We start from the raw sequence: 19,247 nt of genomic DNA on the forward strand, positions 1-19,247 counted from the left end.
CCCGAGCTTTCTTATCCGTTGTACGCTATAGGTTATAGCTTTCCAATTTGAGTATCATGCCACCCCTAGGTTGTCGCATGCCAGCATCAAGAGTGTCGCGAGGTTTTTAGTTATGAATTCAGAACAGAAACAAACATCGAACATGGGATGAAATCATACTGAATCCTTCAAACATAATTGTAAATTTAAGAGATGAAGTTTTCGTATGGGTAAGAAAAACACAAAAGGAGGCAATTTTCAAATATTTGCAACAAAATATAAACGTTGGTTCATGGTTACTTAATGCATTTGAGAAAGGTGATGAATTGTTATTTTTCCAACACTAAATATTAACCAATATGACTGGATAAGAAATCCTTTTGCACTTTCCTGCAATTATGAACTTCAAGTTATTGATCAGGAGAACTGACACTAAACAACAATAGTAACAATAATTTAATTACATATTTAAAGTTCTAAGGTTAGTGTTAGCCAAGTATAGCACTGTACGGTGGTAATTAAATACGTATTATAAATAAATACACTTATATCCAACATTGGTATGAAGTATAAAATTAGAGGTTGAATACTGATCGTAAGTAAACTGTATCATAGTATGAAAACAGGCATACAAAACAAAATTTAACAAATAGAAATAAAATGGAGCTACTAACAGGCCCGAAACCAGCCACAGAGCTTTGGGGGGGGGGGGCATGAATATGTTAGGGGGAGCCAAGTCATTAAAAATTCTCTTACAAATATCTAAATTGTGCATTTTGTATTGAGGTCTGAAGGGGCCATGAAAAGATTAGGGGGCCAGACCCACTTAGCCCCTCTGGTTGAGGACCTGATTACTAATATAGCTATAATCATCAGGATTAGATTAATCTTAGCAAAATATAAATTGCGTATAAAATAGAGGCGTGTGTCAACTATTTGCTCAAGAAGTTAAAATATAATACATAGTAACAAACAAATCATCATAGCTTTAATCACTTGGACTATGTCTGTTATAAAAAATACTAAATAAATTACTTTTAAGTGAGTGTTTTGCACTATTTGTACAAAATAGGTTAGTTTGCTTATTCTATAAGTTGGTACTCTGAACGAGATATTATTAACTATGTACTGACTGTATAGTTTGTTTTCTAATATTGACCCTACAAATTTTATAGCTTGCTGTTCTCTTCTTCGTGACAAAGCATCTAGGTTAAAGACCTCTAGTAATCGCTTATAACTAACTAATTAACTAACTAACGCTATGGCCTATGGAACCCGGAGGTTCAATGGCGCTTTCAGAAAAGCTCTCCACTGACTTCTATCCTTAGCTAATTGGATCCAGTTTCTACTGATCGTTTTCCGATTGGTCTTCCAGTCAAAACTTTGAAAGCGTTTCTACTTTTTTCCATTCTAGCTACATGACCTGCCCACCTAAGCCTCATAGACTTGACGACCCTAACAATGTTTCGTAAACCGTACAAATTATGTAGTTCCTCGTTAAGAAGTTTCCGCCATTACCCATTCCCGTTCCTCTTGGGTCCGAATATTCGTCTCAGGATCTTGTTCTCAAAAACTTTCAGTCTAGTTCTTCCCTCAGAGTAAGCAACCAAAATTTTGCAACCATACAGAACATAAACTTCAAATTTCTCGACAGAATTCGCGACGACAAGAGATTTTGAACCGAGTAGTAACACGAATTCCCTGCTTTCAGTCGACATTTAATTTCTTCGTGAATATGATTTTCGTCTGTTAATATTGATCCTAAATAATTTGAAACTATCCACTTTATCAAAAATATTATTTAATATTTTAACGTGTCCATAATTTGCCGTATTACTATCCATAATTTATAGTAATCTCTCATAGTCATAGTAATGTGCAACTATAAATACTTCAAACACTTTTTTAGTACTCCTTTAATTTTATCATTATTTGTTCTATTAGTGTTTATTCAAATCGTATTTGGAAACTGAAGTTTAAGTTTGATAAGAGTTTTGTAAAACTTTATATATGCGTTATAATTCTTGAAGCTCGGCCATTTTATAAGTAAATTTCCAATTGCTATGTTTACATGTTTAATCATATCAGTCATATGAATATTGAATGTGATTGGAGACTCAAAAGTAACACAAAGGTCCTCGACGGCTCCGCCTCCTCCTCCTCCTATTATTATTATTATTATTATTATTATTATTATTATTATTACAAACTTTATTTTACGTGCTGAAAACAACTGAAATGCAGCAAAAATACAGCACTTTGTCATATTCTACAACATTTTAACACTACAATAGAGAAAAAGAGATTAAAAAAATAACTTTTTAACATGAATTGATAATAAAATAATCTTTGACAATACAATAACATATCAAACATAATATACATAAGTTAAAATTAAAGCTAAGCTAGTACAATCAATGGTCTCTTTCTTCTGGAGATAGGCATATTAATCCTAACATCTCAAATACTGATTCTTCTGTTGGTTTCGGAATTATGTGGCAGTCAGTTAGCTTATTCCTTCCCTGTTGTACAATTCCAGTAGTGAGTGTGTGTTCACTCAAACTCATTCCTTGTTTGGAAGCCAATAGTCTCATAGACCTATTAAACATATCAGATCTAGTGAAATGTATTAGAGCAGGTGTATACTCTGAATATGGAGCGGTAATTATATCTATTCTTCGGTACTTTGTTCCCATAATGCCATTAATGTTGTCACTATCTTGACGTACGGTACAGTATTCATGCCGTAATTTTCATATAAACTTATGGACTGTGAGCTGTCACTCCATACTCCTTCCTCGGTTGCTACATAAATTGATGCACCAATGATGTCTGTTTTTACTCCTAACCTCCCTGCTCTGCAATACAGAAGAAAGACTTCTTCTAGCTCTTTACTAGTGGGTAACATTCCCATTATAGCCGACACGTTCCCACGTTGAATGGCTATGCTTATGCGTTGAATCAGGAAACTTTTTGCTCGATTATCTCTTGATTTAATTGATAGACGGTGGCCGATTTCTTTTATAAATTTGAGGCCTCCTTCTTCCCAAGTACCGCTAGACTCAATTGCTATCTCTAACTTGTTTCTTAAAAATATAAGAGAGATTTAAATCTTTAAATTGGTAAAAATAATAAATATCTTTAACAATGTAGTATATGTCAATTCCTGAAACACTGAGACGTTAAAAATTGTAATTCTGATAAAACTAGTACGAAGTTATATGAAAGATCCTAAAATAAAGTCACCTTTTAAGATATGCAAATATTATATGACTTGTTAAATGCCTAGAAATTAAGATATGTTTCCTATTACGTGGTTCCAATACAGTCTTTATCCTTGTACCATAAATTGGACTTTAAAATTCACATTTCTTAAAACCTATAATCTTAATTACATCAGTTGTCAAGTATCTTTTCTACAAATACAGAGTCAATCAATTTTCTTCTGCCAGCTAGTGGTTCTAATTTAAAGTGCGTTTTCCAGTATTCTTACGTGCTAGACTAACCCAGTCCTAACTTAAAACAAAGAAAAGAAAACACTTATGGATCATTTCAAGTTTGTTCATAAGAATATTTGTTAGGCTGTTCCAAATCATAGAGGTATATTCCAGTTTTGATCTTCGAGTAATTTGTAATAATAATAATAATAATAATAATAATAATAATAATAATAATAATAATAATAATAATAATAATAATAATAATAATAATAATAATAATAATAATAATAATAATAATAATAATAATAATAATAATAATAATAATAATAATAAATAATAATAATTATAATAATAATAATAATAAAACTACCAAGAATCATATTTGTAAAGAACCTGGATTTGTATTCAACAAAATTTTCTTCTTCATCTTTTTGCTGGAATTTTCTATAACATATTCAAATGAAAATGATTTTTCTGTTATGACTAGGGCAACCATAAAACATAAAAAGTAGTAAAAGCATAATGGAATTTTTCACCTATTGTTGGTACCATATCTGTCATTTGACCACATTACATATCCTAATTTGCTAATCTCATAAGCATAATAAAAAATAATTTACAGAAATAAAGCATAAAGCATAATGCTTAATGCTTTTTATTCCAGAATCCTGTGTATGTGTACAATAAAGAAAAAATATGTTAATATATGTTGTGCCAAAGAAAAAATCAACAAAGGCTGCTATCAAATGCCGCAAATAGTGGAAATCAACTGCCAATTGCCTTTATAGGTAACGATGAAAAGTTCGAATTCCTCCTCTCTCAGCACCTTCCGCCCAGAAGGATTTTTTTTTTTTTTCGTTTCCTCACTTTATGTTAAAGGCAGTTAAGACTGGTTGTGGTCAGTGTTTCATCCAGACATGTTTTTGGGGAGCACTGTCCCCCTCCCTCGGAGGAGACCAAAATAATATGTCTATTATGTAATAATAAATCAGCGTTGCCAGATCTAGCATAATGATGCTAGATCTAGCATAATTTGCATGTCTCTAGCATCTAGCATGTTGCTTTTAGCATCCTGCCCAAATCTAGCATAATTTCAGCAAGTTTATCAAAAAGCCGCAAAACCTGGATGGAGCTGAGAAAGAAGTTGGTCGTGGGAAGAAAAAGAACGGCAGAAATGTATCTTCTCCCATTGATTCATACAATCGGTAAACCATACAGGCAGTCTTATTTTCCGAGGTAAGTTAGAAACGGGTTTTTTCCTTTTTTTTTTTTTTTTTTTTTTGGCTCCACCCAGGGTTTTCTAATCCTCTAACTGCGAGGCATGGGCGGAGGTATGGGGGCCATTCTTCCCCCAATTTTTTAACAACTTCACCATCTTTATTTCTTACTTCATGACCATCATTATTACTGAAATGAAAGGTCCGAGACCAACCAAAAATTCCCCCCCCCCCCCAGCAGACAATTCCCAATTCCGTTTATGCTGCGAGGTAATTTTCTTTCAAAATATGTAAACAAACACTTTGCATTCATTTATACGATATATACGCCATTAAATCTAGCAACGACTGCACTAGTTTAGTTGAGTTAAAGCTTTGGTGCGTGAAGTATTGAGTTCTATCCACGCATTCTTGCTCTCTGCGTATTTTAAGTTACGTTATCGTATCTCAACTTCGTTTTTTTTCTTTTAAAACTCCTGAGTTAGTAATTGTGAGGATCTAGCATAATTTGACCGAATCTAGCATAATTTCGATCAGGTTTGGAATAATTCTGAGCTGTGAGTCTGGCAACGCTGTAATAAATAGAATAGTACCAGCAGCACCCCCCCGGAACATTTTTTCTGAAAGAACGACTGGTTGTGCTTATTCCAAGATGCCAAAATCAAGAGTATATACAATTTCAGAGAGTAGAAGGCGATAATCTATTTTATACTCTTACTGATTTCTTTAAATATGAGAAGAAGTCTACTGTGTACCTACATGTTTCTTCTTCGAAACACCGCTTAAGAAAAACTGTACAACATGAGGTAGTATTGATGTAATTTTTAGTGGGAAAAATGCATAGTTTCATATTGTGTACGTTTATTGATGCTTGTGTAATAAGAACGAGCAAAATAAAACAAATGTGTACTGGAAATTAGTAAAAATCAAGTGTAATTAAAGAGACAGCATATTAAGGCATAATTTAGGAAAAAAGCATAATAAAGCATAATGTAAGGAAAAATAAAGCATAATATACAGCTGTATAAAGCATAAAATTGGTTGCCCTAGGTATGATTAATGCGAAAACAATTAAATATGAAGATTGAGAATGTTGGATGAGGAAATCCACGTAAATTTGTCGTCCATGTGACCCGGCATAAAACAAATTTGTATCGAGTGTCAAACCAATTTAAGTTTTGACCTGTAAAAGAGGTTGTTTAATGTAGTATATTGGGGAAATCTACTATAAAAGTTTAATCATCTTCGTTACAATAGAATTTATGTTTAGTAATATTTAATATCAGTGAAGCATGTGGTGTGAAATTTTGTGTAAAAATAGGATCTTGCCTTAAGGAAAGGGATAGAAAGTACTGCAGTAGGTTAAGATGGTCACAATCCTTCTCCTAATACAGTATAACCTCGTTAACACGAACTCGCTTAAGCCGAACACTCGGTTAGGACGAACAAAATTTCGGCCCCGGCATCGCTGTACGTTATGTTATAGAAAGTTTTATCGGTTAACACGAATTTCGGTTAGCACGAATTACGAACTAATTTTTAATCCCTTGAGTCAGTAAATATTTTCATTTAACACGAACTTTCAATCCTTTTTTTAAGATCATTTTTCTTATTTTAGATTTCATTCCAGATCAGTTTTTGTCATACAATATTTATACAGACGAAAATTGCCTTGTAAGTAAGAGAAAAACCAGGAACAGGTATCTTTCCTCTCTTATGAGGTGTTGATTCTGTCCTCCGTCAAGCGCTGAAAATGTAGGTGCTTGGTAGACGAGCTGGCGACAGCTCGAGACAAAAATCTTCAATCCCCTGTAACTGCAAACTGGTGACAGCAGTCATAAATACCTTTCCATTACTAGCGGTACCCACCCTGCCAGCGGAGTTGTCAATTTTATAACTTGACCTTGATTTTCTGTGTATAAATTCCATTTGCGGAGGGCACTTATGCTTGCTGTTTCCACCACTTGACCTTCTATGTTCTGTGTTATTCCAAACTGATGTTATAAAGAGGATTGATGGACATAGTAGCAATGTAAACTTTTTAAAAAAAATCTTCGGAGATATGATAATAAACTTACTGTAGTGTTTTCACTTGAGGGTGGTATCGAGACCGAAACTAGTCTCGATCTCGATCTCGTCTCGAATTTGAGACCGAGCCGTGCTTTTCGAAATTGAGACGAGACCGAAACTGTCTCAGTCTCGTCTTGATATCATTCTGTGGATGGTATCAAGACGGAGAATAGATTTGGTCTCGTCTCGAATTTGGAACCGAGACGTGCTTTTCGAAATCGAGACAAGACCGAGACTACTCAGTCTCATCTCGATACCATCTTTAGTGTTATCTATGACATACATAATATACTGTAGTTATATGTATTGTCTGTATACTGTAGTGCGTATGTGGAGAAAATGTATTCGAATAATAAAATTTGGATCCTCGGTTAACACGAATTTTTTTAACACGAACTCCTGATTTTTCAGTCCCTTGGAATTCGTGTTAACGAAGGTTTACTGTAACACTATGCAACACTTTTTTTTTTTTTTTTAATGTTGTCTTTCGGTTGCCATTGTTGATTCCTTAGTCATATTCATTGAACATTTACGAAAATGTGCATAATTCTCATGAAATTTCGCTTTTGTAACTTTAAGATCGATTTGTTTGCAGAAACAAATAAATGAAATGTATTAGACATTGCTTTTAATTGATTAAAGGAGTTTGGTAGTAAGTTCCTCAACACCCCTATAATAACATCAACAGAGTAGACTACTTACATACATAACTTGGGTACATAGATATTAGGGGCGCCAAAGGATTTTTTATGGGAGCGGCATCTCCATGGTATATTACGTTTGATATTTCTGGTATTTAATATACATGGTTTGCGATATTACGTATACATTGTCGTGAGCCAGATGGACCCGGCCCCTCTCTGTCCCCTTCGTGCGACCATGATAAATATCCATGTGTACCTGTCTATACCTTAGAAATGTGTCATTTTCCTACATTTTCGTTGGTGCGTATAATCATTTTCATGAATTAGCCCCAGATGTAGTTCCTCATCATGTCTTCGTTATATTGTCCTTGGTAACCGCGTTCGAAATAATATCATAATGTTTGGGTGAAAGCGCTCACCTTGCTCCTCTGTACCCATATTTTCCTTAAAACTGTCCAGATGAGAGGCAAGAACATGTAACTTAAGTGACATCCTACAACCCGTTTCGCCATAGTTCGTCACCATGTTTACAAGTTTCACATAATTTTCAGCTATGTAATTTCCTAAGAAACACTCAACGACTGCCACACAGCTGTTCTAGGCTTCTTTTTCAATCTCAGCAGCGTGGAGAACTCAAAGACTGGATTATTATCATCACTTGCTGTTCTATAAACACTCCAGCCTCTATCTTAGCACGAGATAGCTGCAGAAATATGTCTTGTAAAAACTTGAATGTGTCAAAATCTCTATCCAAAGCTTTCACAAATTGCCTGATAATGCCAAGTTTAATGTGTAGAGATGGTAACAATACCATTTTAAGGTCCACAAGTGGCTCGTATTTTACGTTATGTGTCCTCACAGTATATTCCACCCGTTGTGGCCAGTACTTCCCCCGGTAGTGGGCCTCGGCGTGACTACTGTGTCACAAACAAAGGTAACACGGGAATTTGGTGAAACCGCTCTGCAAACTCATGAGTAAGGCAATAATTTTGAAGTCCCCTATTACTTGCAACCCATATTTTATATACTCTAAATTGTCTAATAAGGTCTTCAAGCTGTTAGTCTTCCTTCATAGAGACGGAATGAATCACAGGAATAGACAGGTGCTTATTCCCATTGTGCAGATGCACAGCCTTGAGACTTCTAGACGAGCTGTCTATAAACAAACGCCACTGTTTCAAAATGCAGGGTATCTGTAAAGCATAAACAGTTATAAGCACAATCCAGCTTTCATACAAAAAATTTGGAAAACTGTTCGTGCCGTCTCCTTTGAGCTGTTGCGTTTACTGATTTATTAATTATTCCACTATTTTACCCACCAGTTTTACTCAGACTTAGATCTCGAATAAGATGATTCAAATCTGTTTCGTTAGGATGGTAGAGTTGTCTATTTGTAGTTCATATCTGCAATGTTTAATAAGAAAGGCATGCTGTGACACAATTGCAGTAGCCTATAATAGGATATTCTATTCTTATAAATATAGAAGGCGGCTCAAAAGTAGGTATATAGTACCGTACTGACCAGCTCATTGCATTTTATATCATTTCTTATTGTTATCCATCAGGCAGACTTAGTTTCTTTATTATTTGTCCTTAATGTGTTTTTACTTACATCTTAAGCTCGGAAGAGACGAAGCAAATACACCCATAAATTAGAATGTTATACTTTATTAATGCAATACCTACTTTTGGGCCACTCTGTATATACATATACCTTTAAATCCTTACAAATAGCCTTAAAACACTCTGCCCAATGCATGTGGATTCTATCTCGAATCTCTCAGTGTTGGCAGGTTCTTCAGTCAAATTTAAATGCAACTTAGCTCATCAAACGTTTTAAGATGCGCATATAAATTAATTAATATATGACAAATTCCATATTTTCGATGCTACTAATTACATAAGCGAAGTTTCATGGAAAAAATACACTATCCCTAGTTACTTTTAAGGTAACAACACAGGAAATCACTATTATAAGACAAGGACAAAATGAGTGTTGCATAGTGTAATAAACAGCAAAGGATCTTCATGTTCATTCAGTGTCTTTACTATATGTTTAAAATGAAATCTTTCCGTTTAACGTCCAACAATTATGTCCCTTGGCTAAGGGAGATGTATGATTAAGGTAAGTTAATGACAATTGGAGAATTGGTGGAATGAGAATGTGGGAGGAAACTGTAATGCCCAGAGAAAAATCATGCACACGATGTTGTCCACCACAATGTTGCTTAGCCTGGAATTGAACCAGGCTCTCCACGCACCAGAGGTAAGCGCTCTACCACTGAGCCATCGCGCCAACCACTATCCATTTAGATACACACTAGACTCTCGCTAATCCGGCCATTCCTGGCACATATGGGTGCCAGATTAGCGGAAGTGACGGATTATTGAGTGTCTGACATTTATTTGATTTATTTATTTATTTGGTTTTTTATTTATTTTGAAAACATAGGGAATATAGTGCACTGTACTTTATTAAATCGAAGGATATAATCTTAAAACATAGAGGATATACTTTATTAAATCCAAATATACATTAATTTTCACAAAAAAATTTAGTTTTTCAGTAGTATCGCTCAGTGTGAAACATTTCCCTAGTTTTTAACGGTCACAATGATGATACGGACGGTGGCATGCTTTATCACGCAACCGAATTGTAAAGAATGCTACAATTTCGAATATATAAAGCATTGTTGCGCATGCGCACGATAATTCATTGTGCACGTGTTTTTGGTTGGATGTGCGCAGGTTTACTGAGAGGCCGGACTACTGAGGTCCGGATTAGCGAGAGGCTAGTGTAAATCAATATTGGTACAATACATTGTTTAAGTAGCAATTGTGAAGCTTTAATATACACGTCACAATAGTCTTTTGTCATCAGGCAGGCAGACAGCGTAGATAGCGAAAATATTTGCGTGATACACAGACTGAGATGTATCCCTTTAAATGATTAGAATGAAACGTCTAATCGAACAAGACCATGTGGCACATTCAGTCACTTTAATAATGTACGTATGTCCATTAGACGAGAAGTGCTTTGTTAAATTTGGGACAAGACAAAAAAACGGAACTTTTTGTTTTGAATAAGAGACAAAAATCAAGGCAAGACGAAGAAATTCATGAATCTCATGGGCAATACTAGTTCACATAAGTCTTATATCTCAACCACTGTTTTTTTTTTTTTTTTTTTGTGTGTGTGTGTGTGTTACATGATTCATAGTATAAAACTATAAATTGATAACGTGATTTTACGAACCCAATAAAAAGTAGCTTATCTATGAACGATTAAAGATAAGCATTACATAATACGTATATTCCAATAATGAATATGATTTAAATGTAGTACGTACCATGCTTTACGGACCCTCTTGTGCCACGGAAGAATTCCGATAACTTCAAGATGAAGTTAAGGACATATCAATTTTGTATATACATACGTTTACAAAACAAGATGAGACGAGAAAGGCTTTCCGATAATAGAGCCGAGACAAGAAATAACTCTTCAATAATCGAAACGAGACTCTACTTCTTCAAACTTTACGAGACGAGAAGAAATAAAATTTTCTTTCTCATCTTGTCTCCTTTCTCTGGCAACAGTAATGTTACCAATCAGTAGCCCTTGACAAGACAATTGCTTTTTTCTGTTTATTACTTTTCATGTTCTATCTAGAAGAGATAGTGAAAGAGAGCCTACAAAATGAAGACGGAAATTCAATAGGATGTAGGATGTTTAGGTGTATACAGTTTGCAGATGAAATGGCGCTTGTGGCAGAATCTGAAGAGAAAATCAATAGGATGTTAAAAAACTTGAGGAAGGGCTGTGAGGAATATGGGATGAAAATAAAAGTTACGAAAGACAAAAACCATGGTGATTGAAACGAAGAGGTCGGTGTCAAATATAGACGTAGGAGGGAAGAAAATTGAACAGGTGACTAGTTTTCGATACCTGTATAATATTATTAGTAGTGACATGAAATGTGAATGTGAAATAAAAGCAAGGATAGGAATGACGAGAGAAGCCTTTAGGAAAAAGGAAATACTATTTTGTGGGACCTTGAATAAAGTGTTAAGAAAAAGACTCATAAAATGTTTCGTGTGGAATATTGTACTGTATAGGTAGAAAACATGGACAAAAAATGATGAAAAACAACTCGAAGCTTTCGAAATGTGGACATGGAGAAGAATGGAAAGAATTAGCTGGATCGAGCGAAAACAAATGAGAGGGTGTTAGAAATGGTGGAGGAAAAATAACAATTTTAAATAGGTATATTATTAAGAAGAGAAAGAGAAACTGGTTGGAACATTGGCTAAGAAGGAATTGCATCATGAGAGACGTGCTAGATGGTATAGCAGCAGGAAACAGAGGGAGGGGACGAAGGAGACTACAATTAATGGACGATATCAAAACAGAAAAATCGTACGTGAAGACAGAAGATGTTATCGGAAGACTGTAGAGCATGGAAGTTTCTCAGTTGCAGCAAGTAACCTGCCAATAATGGCAGAATACTTTTGATGATGACGATGACTTTGCAAGTATAACACTCTTTTCTTAGATTTACTGTAAACGTTCCAAATGTATCAAGTAAACAACATATTCTTGCAGATACTTCAATTGTTAGTTGCTGCTAGGTATGACACGCAATTCAAGTGTTGAAGACGAATAAACAAAATAAAGCAAAGCGCACCAATAACGACTTTGTCAAGATGTAAACAGTTCATGGCATCACATTTGACATGCGACACGCCGAACAAAGCCACTAATCATTATAGGCTAACTTAGAATTTAGTGACGTCTGTTCTACACGCGACTGTAAAACCATGCGACATTTTAGTGGTGAATTAAGTACGCTTTATGGAAAGAAAAGAAATTGATAATTGAATGTTCGTAAACACCAATAACGTGTTTAATGTGTTGCATAAGAGATTTACTCGGACGACTTTACGAGATTCAAACTTGAATTACAAAGAACTCAATAGACTGTCGGGAAACTATTGACTTCAGAAAAGAAACCAGGACACTGCAATCCATGTACCATAGTCAGGATTACTTTATGCGGATTTTTAGAGGCAGTTTTTGTAGCAAAGAAGGGAGATTAAAGGTACTAAAAATAAGTCGAAAAAAGGATATGAAAGGTGATATTTTCCTCAACTACTTTGACGATTACATTCTATTTAATTAAAAACAAATTAATAGAAATAATGTACATTTCTCTAATTTCTCTTTCACTTTCTTTCCATACACCACCACATATATATATATATATATATATCTATATATATATATATATATATAGATAGATAGATAGATAGATAGATAGATAGATAGATAGATAGATAGATAGAGAGATAGATATGTAGATATATATAGATATATACACTAAAATACACAGTTTTTAAATTATTCTTTATTAGTCGGGAAAATGAGATAGCTTCCATTAACGCTTTATGTAACCTATCTTTACTCTTTTCACCTTGAACATTGTAAATTTATGAAACGAATATATGCAAATTTCAGTTTTCTTCAGTTTCGTGTTAATGCATCTTGATTGTTCATCAGTTTCTCTGTGATTGAAGATGATGCTCACAGAGAAACTGATGGGCCAGATTTTCTTTTTATTTTATACCCGACCACACATTACAATATTGTGGATCATAAAAGAAATTGGATTACAGGTATACGAGGTCCATATTGAAAGGTGTTTTAGATTAAGATATCTTCTTCCATCTTTTACACCTCAAATTTGGATACGATGTAATACTACTGTGGAAAATATTGATCCTACATGCATCACAGAAATATCTGTAGAGGTAGAAACGAATTTAAAAACACCCACTAAGAATTCATATATCTGGCCCCAAACTAGTACTCAACAAGAAGTTCATAGATTGTAGTGACTTCAATATAATACAAGTGAAAAATCTCGAACATGTTATCAAGAGTGTTCAACACACAAATATTACGTGCAGTTTTCATATTTTCAAGTCATATATTTGTCCATTTCCGATATGATTCCCGTTCATTACTACATACATTTCAATTTCCGAATCTCACTATTAAAAGCACCTGACAAGTCGTTTTGTGAGGTGTGTTTTACAGATTGGTAAATGTCACTTCCATAGGCACTTCTGAACTGAAACGTGTACCTCGCAATAAACGCATCAGTTTTTGGAACGTACAGGGGTCACTGGGACTATACTCGTATTTCTTGAGAGCAGAATGAGTGAGGGTATCACTTCGATTTCTTCTTATCCGGAGACCACCTTCCCTTCGTCCTGCTGTCGAGAGACCTAACATGGACCGACCCTGACAACTTCAAGCAGTTTGTCAAAATTCTGTCCACGATGCAATGAGAGAATTCTGTAAGGTTAGAGATATCCTCAACGATTCTGTCCTCAATGTCTAGGACCTCGACGGCAGTCATGTTTTCTTGAGGTAATTAACAAATTGAGCATCCGGACTCAGGCAGATCTTCAGTTGAGCTCTCCCTCCTCATGAATTCACTGACGGACTTTCAGACAGTAGAGTAAGCAAGGACACTGTCCCAACAATCTGGCGATGAATATCAGTACCTTTTGTACGACATCTATAGAAGTCTTTATTATACACCTATAGTGGTGAACTCCATCTTTTCAGGTTAGTATTTAAGAAAAGGCTTGATTTCCAAATAGGTGAATATACTAAAACAAACATACAGATTGAAATTTTGCTCAGATAAGCTTTAAAGTCTAAAGTTAATTCAGGTGTAATTATAGTAATTTACCATTATTATTTTTTTATCTATGGCAAATTGGCGCATAGGTCTACGTGTAACCACTCCGACCGGCTACACAAATATCTGTTTGGGCACGGAACTAGTCTTACAAAGGTGAATATTTGTATGGAGTATATCCCGCACTCACTGAATTTTTTATGTATAGAATTTTTTAACCTTCTATATACAAAAGTAAGCAGAGTTGGCAAGAACCATGGTTGTTTTTGAAAATGTCAAAAACCCGTTTTGGGGGGGATGTTTAAACTAGGCTTTTTTGGTTTAAACCAGGCTTTTTTGATTTAGATTTTTTGCTTTATGTATTTATATTACATGTTCACAGAAATAAGTTTATTTCGCCTTGGTGTTATTATGCAACAGCGGGGTTATGCCGGAAGAACTCCAATAAGCTTAAAGAAGTCCGGTCAGTAAATTTCTTAAATTGAGAATCTCCCGCCCTAGCCATCGGGAAAATCCCGTCATTACTTGAAATGTAAGACAATAACGGGAAAATCCTGTTATTGCTTTGCATGTAAAATTTAAAGGTCAACGTATCATAATCAGTACGCTAAAACTGAGGTATTAAATTATAAATTTAGTACGTAGATATCATTGAAAGTCCAATCCAAGCTAATATTGGAAGCTACGTAGGCAATCGATAAATTTAGTCAATTTCTATCAATATATTTAAGCAATCTTGGCTTCTTTATAAAACAACAGACATTTACGCATGCAGAAATATACAATTTGGTTTCGTTTCGTATGTTTAGGCTTAACATCCTTACGAAATACCGAGGTTATCAAGGAGAAGACTTTCGCTTAAAGTTACATCCGAACCGCTACTTTGTTTACGCATGAAAGAAGAAGGGTTGTGGTTCGACCGAGAATTGAACATGGGACACCTTGATTATAAGGTGAAAGGGAAATAAAACTATTGCAGGTGGTTTGATATCTGGAAACGTCACCATGAAGTTCACACTATTCGCATTTTTCATTCTTTTTATTTTTTTGGTTTAAACCAGTTATTAAAAAAAAAAAGTTGGTGTAAACCAGCCAACCCTAAAAGTAAACACTTCTTTTTAAAAAATATACAAATACCTAGCAGAATAGTATGTAGTATTTTTACTTCAAAATATTCCATACCCTCTTTTTGAAACAAAATAAAATTAAAATAAAACAAGAGAAATACTTAGATTTATATGATACACTTAAAGCCTGCACATCTAGAGCTTTTGGTTCTGTATATTCTTGAAATTCTACAGTTAAGTTTTACATAACTACCATCACGGTTTACCCAATCCTTAAGTTTTCTGAATTTTTAACAAGAGGGATTCAACATATCATTACAGAACTCTCCCCCCCCCCAAAAAAAAAAGGACTACGGAATATATCTAAGTTAAGCTAAATACAACTGCACAACAAACATGACTGAGTGGTTAGCTTTTGCGCTTCTATCGGGAAGTCCGGGATTCAACCCAGCATTCGACCATTCTGACAAAGCTTTTCTTCATTCCATCTGTGAACGTAGAAATAGTGCGTGTCTGTGAGTTGGCCGACTTCCTTTCTTATTGTTTTTAAATCGTTATTATTACTAATTACCAGCAGTGACGGTTTTGCGAAGGTTAGGGGGTCGGTCTTTCGGACTGAAGCCCGTTCCCCAAAGTTAAGGAATGTCTAAAACAAACGAATTATCTATGCATATTAGTTATGCCTTTACTCATAAACTTTAAGCTCCCGTCAAATAAAAATTACGAATGTTTAGAAAAACTAAACATTAGTAAGAAAAAACCTTCCCAAAATACTTTTGTAAATCCGCCACTGATTCTCAGTATAAAGTTATTTTTAAGGTTGTATCCGGAAGATTATTGCTAAATATATAAACGAAACGAAATATTAGTTATGCCCGTACTCATAAACTTCAAGCACCTCCCAAATAAAATGAGGACTTTTTAGGAAACGAAACAATCAGAAAAACCCCTCCTAAAGTACTTTTCTAAATCCGCTACTGATTCTCAGTATAAAATGATTTTTAAGGTTGTATCCGGAAGATTATTGCTAAACATATGAACGAAACGAAATATTAGTTATGCCTGTACTCATAAACTTCAAGCACTTCCCAAATAAAATTAGGACTTTTTAGTAAACGAAACAATCAGAAAAACCCCTCCTAAAGTACTTTTCTAAATCCGCTACTGATTATTTGTATAAATTGGTATTCAAGGTTGTGTCCGGAAAATTATTGCTAAATCACTTTACAGCTACAGTGTAACTGAAATGTGGAAGTACGGTTTGACGGATATATTGAAAAACGTACGCTTTGACGGATAAATAGAAAAACGGGCAGGTTTAACTTTTGCGCTAGAAGCTAGAGTACTAAAAGCTCTTAGAAATGAAACACGGATGACAAACTAAAATGATCTAGAGAAGAAAAAAGATGTCGATAACTCAAAAGTTAAAATAAAGTTAAATAGCCTCTAAAATTGCCCTCAAATGCTACATTCTTCATGTTAGCTTTAATTCGTAAAACATGTGCTCCATCCATCTTGATGGTGAATTTCAGAGCGAAATATCGTATTTGGGTCATGGAATTCTTATCTAACTATAGAATATACTATAAGAAAGCTATTTAGATAGAAAAATCATGAAAATGAAAAAAAGCCAAAATTTCCAAAATTCTCGTTTTTTTCCCCAAAATAGCCGACTTTTTATGTGAAAAAAAAAACGATCGATTCAAAAAAGCCGGCTTTTTTGCATCTCTAATGACAAGTGCGAACTCACACTGAATTTTTCCGACCACCTGCATATTTCAAAGCTTATTACCACTGTCTTAATTCCCTCCACCACTTCAGTCCGTTCCAAAATCATCGAATGTTCTCGGGAATGAACAGGTGTTAGCAGAAGAGGAAGGGGAGACTACATTGACTGAACAACACGCATTCTGGCATTGAAGAGGCAAACAGTGATACACACACAAAGCATTTGCACAAACAAGCACACTCGGTAGGTTTTACCAAGAATTTCGAACTATTAGTTACATGCTCTCTACAGACACTACAGTCAGCAGTAAACTTATCCTGCAAAGATACAGGGACTGTACAAAAATATGGAAACATATGAAAAATCGTACATTACCTTTATTAATAGCGAGTAGGGCCACCTTTGGCACGCAGAACGGCTTGCTGTCTACAGGGAATGGAGAAATACAGGTCGTGTATAATTGTCAAAGGGATGTTGTACCATTCTTCCATCAAAGCAGCTGCAAGTTGTTGTACAGACGACGGTCGTGGCTAGCGACTAACACCTTGGTCTCCGCAACCCACCACAAGAGATCAATGATATTGAGGTCTGGTGATTATGGAGGCTATGGCAGATAAGACACTTCATCTTCGTGCTCATCAAATCAGTCCTGGGCAGTGTGAACTGTATGAACAGGGACTCTGTCATCTTGAAACACGTCATTACCATCTAGGAACTAAGTCTGCACCATGAGATGCAACTTGTCACTCAAAACGGTTACGTAGTCCTACGAAGAGACGTATCCATGCAGAGTGATGATGAGTAAGATAGAATACCGGGATATGGTTGCTCAAATCATTACTGAATTACCACCATGCTTCACTCTTGGTAACACACAATCTGTATCGTACGCTTGTGCTGGCGTTCTCCACACGTAAATTCGGCCAGCAGCTGAAAACAATGTAAAGGAAGACTCATTCGACCAGATGACAGTCTTCCACTGCTTCATTGTCCGGTTTTTCAAGGATGTTGCACCACTGTCTCTGTATAGCAGCACGGTCAACAGTCACGAATGGTTTGGGAATTGCAGATCTGTTGTAAATACCACGCTTGTGGAGTTCTCTTCTGACTGTTTTGACGCTAACAGGGTTTGTAAACATTGCATTCAGCACAGTTGTGACTTTTGGCACCGTGATGATCTTCGTATAAGGGATATTCTTAACTCTATTATAATCAGTGTATTTAAGTATCGCTTCAGGAAAAAATTGATGACAGAAAAATTGAAACTAACTAACTAAGTCTATTCCCTATGGAACTTGGAGATTCAGAGCCACATTCACAAAAGCTCTTCATTGACTCTTGGTCTTAGCCAACTGGATCCAGTTTTTACTTGTATTCCCATTTTCGTGAGATCCATCTTAATATTGTCCTTCCACTGCGCCTAGGGCTTCCTAATGGTCTTTTTCCGATAGAATTTCCTGTTAAAGTTTTTAAAGATTTTCTGTTTTTTTCCATTCTAGTTACACAATCTTCCCACCTGGGACCTCTAGATTGAATGATTTTAATAATGTTAGGTAAACAGTATAGATTGTGAAGTTCCTCGTTATGAAATTTATGTCATTTCCCATTAAAATCCACTTGGGTCCAAATATTCGCCTTAGGGTTTTATTTTCGAATACTTTAGTCTGCTTTTTTTCCCCTCAAGGTAATATTTCGTTAAGAGAGAATGTTTCGCAATAGAATGTTTTGCAAACCAACATTTTAGCAGGCAGCACAACAGGCAAATGATCGTTCTCTATATATTAGAAGCTCGAATAATTATTATTTTAAATTTATACTGAGATGTGTTCCTACTTTCAGATAGTAGGAATCAAAGTAGTTCCATTTTGTTGCATCTTGTTCAGACCTTTTAGTTGATATTTTTATTTGTTATGGGCAGTATACTACAGAAAGGAGCATAATATAGACCAAAAATACAAGAAGTTAATTTTCCTGTGCTTCTATATAAAAATAATGAATAACATTAAAGGAAAAATATTTTACTTACGTTTAAGTAGTTTCGGTACGCTTCTGTAATTTATGCTTGTGTCGAATAAAATTTCATGCATTAAAAACTGCGGGCTTGACTTTGAGTTCCGAAACGTAACTTTGACGGAGCATTTACCAGTACGGTCATGGAGGTACTGCAATAAAATATTACAATAAGCATTGGGAGATACCTGAATCAGGGATGTGAAAATACTATGTATGTGAAAAAAAAAAAAATTGAAAACAGTAATTATAATTGGAGAAATATTTAACAAACTTTTCAAGTGACTGTGTTATACAGAATTAAGTTGTGATAGAGAGAATATCTACATAGAAATATACATCTTTAAGCTCCAGTCTAATTATTATATGATTAATAAAATG

At 35.0% G+C, this 19,247-nt stretch overlaps 1 protein-coding gene across 1 annotated transcript in view; it reads right to left on the minus strand.

Annotated features, from left to right (window-relative positions):
• The window catches only part of LOC145667976 (uncharacterized), a 208,475-nt gene that overhangs the window by 153,244 nt on the left and 35,984 nt on the right, over positions 1-19,247 (minus strand). Inside the window, exon 4 of the mRNA XM_081735403.1 lies at positions 18,883-19,018. Coding sequence (XP_081591529.1) covers positions 18,883-19,018 — 136 coding nt within the window. The remainder of the gene's footprint in view (positions 1-18,882; positions 19,019-19,247) is intronic.

Source organism: Thermobia domestica, chromosome 1, assembly GCF_964235325.1.
Source record: "Thermobia domestica chromosome 1, izTheDome1.hap1.1, whole genome shotgun sequence".
Taxonomy (NCBI): domain Eukaryota; kingdom Metazoa; phylum Arthropoda; class Insecta; order Zygentoma; family Lepismatidae; genus Thermobia; species Thermobia domestica.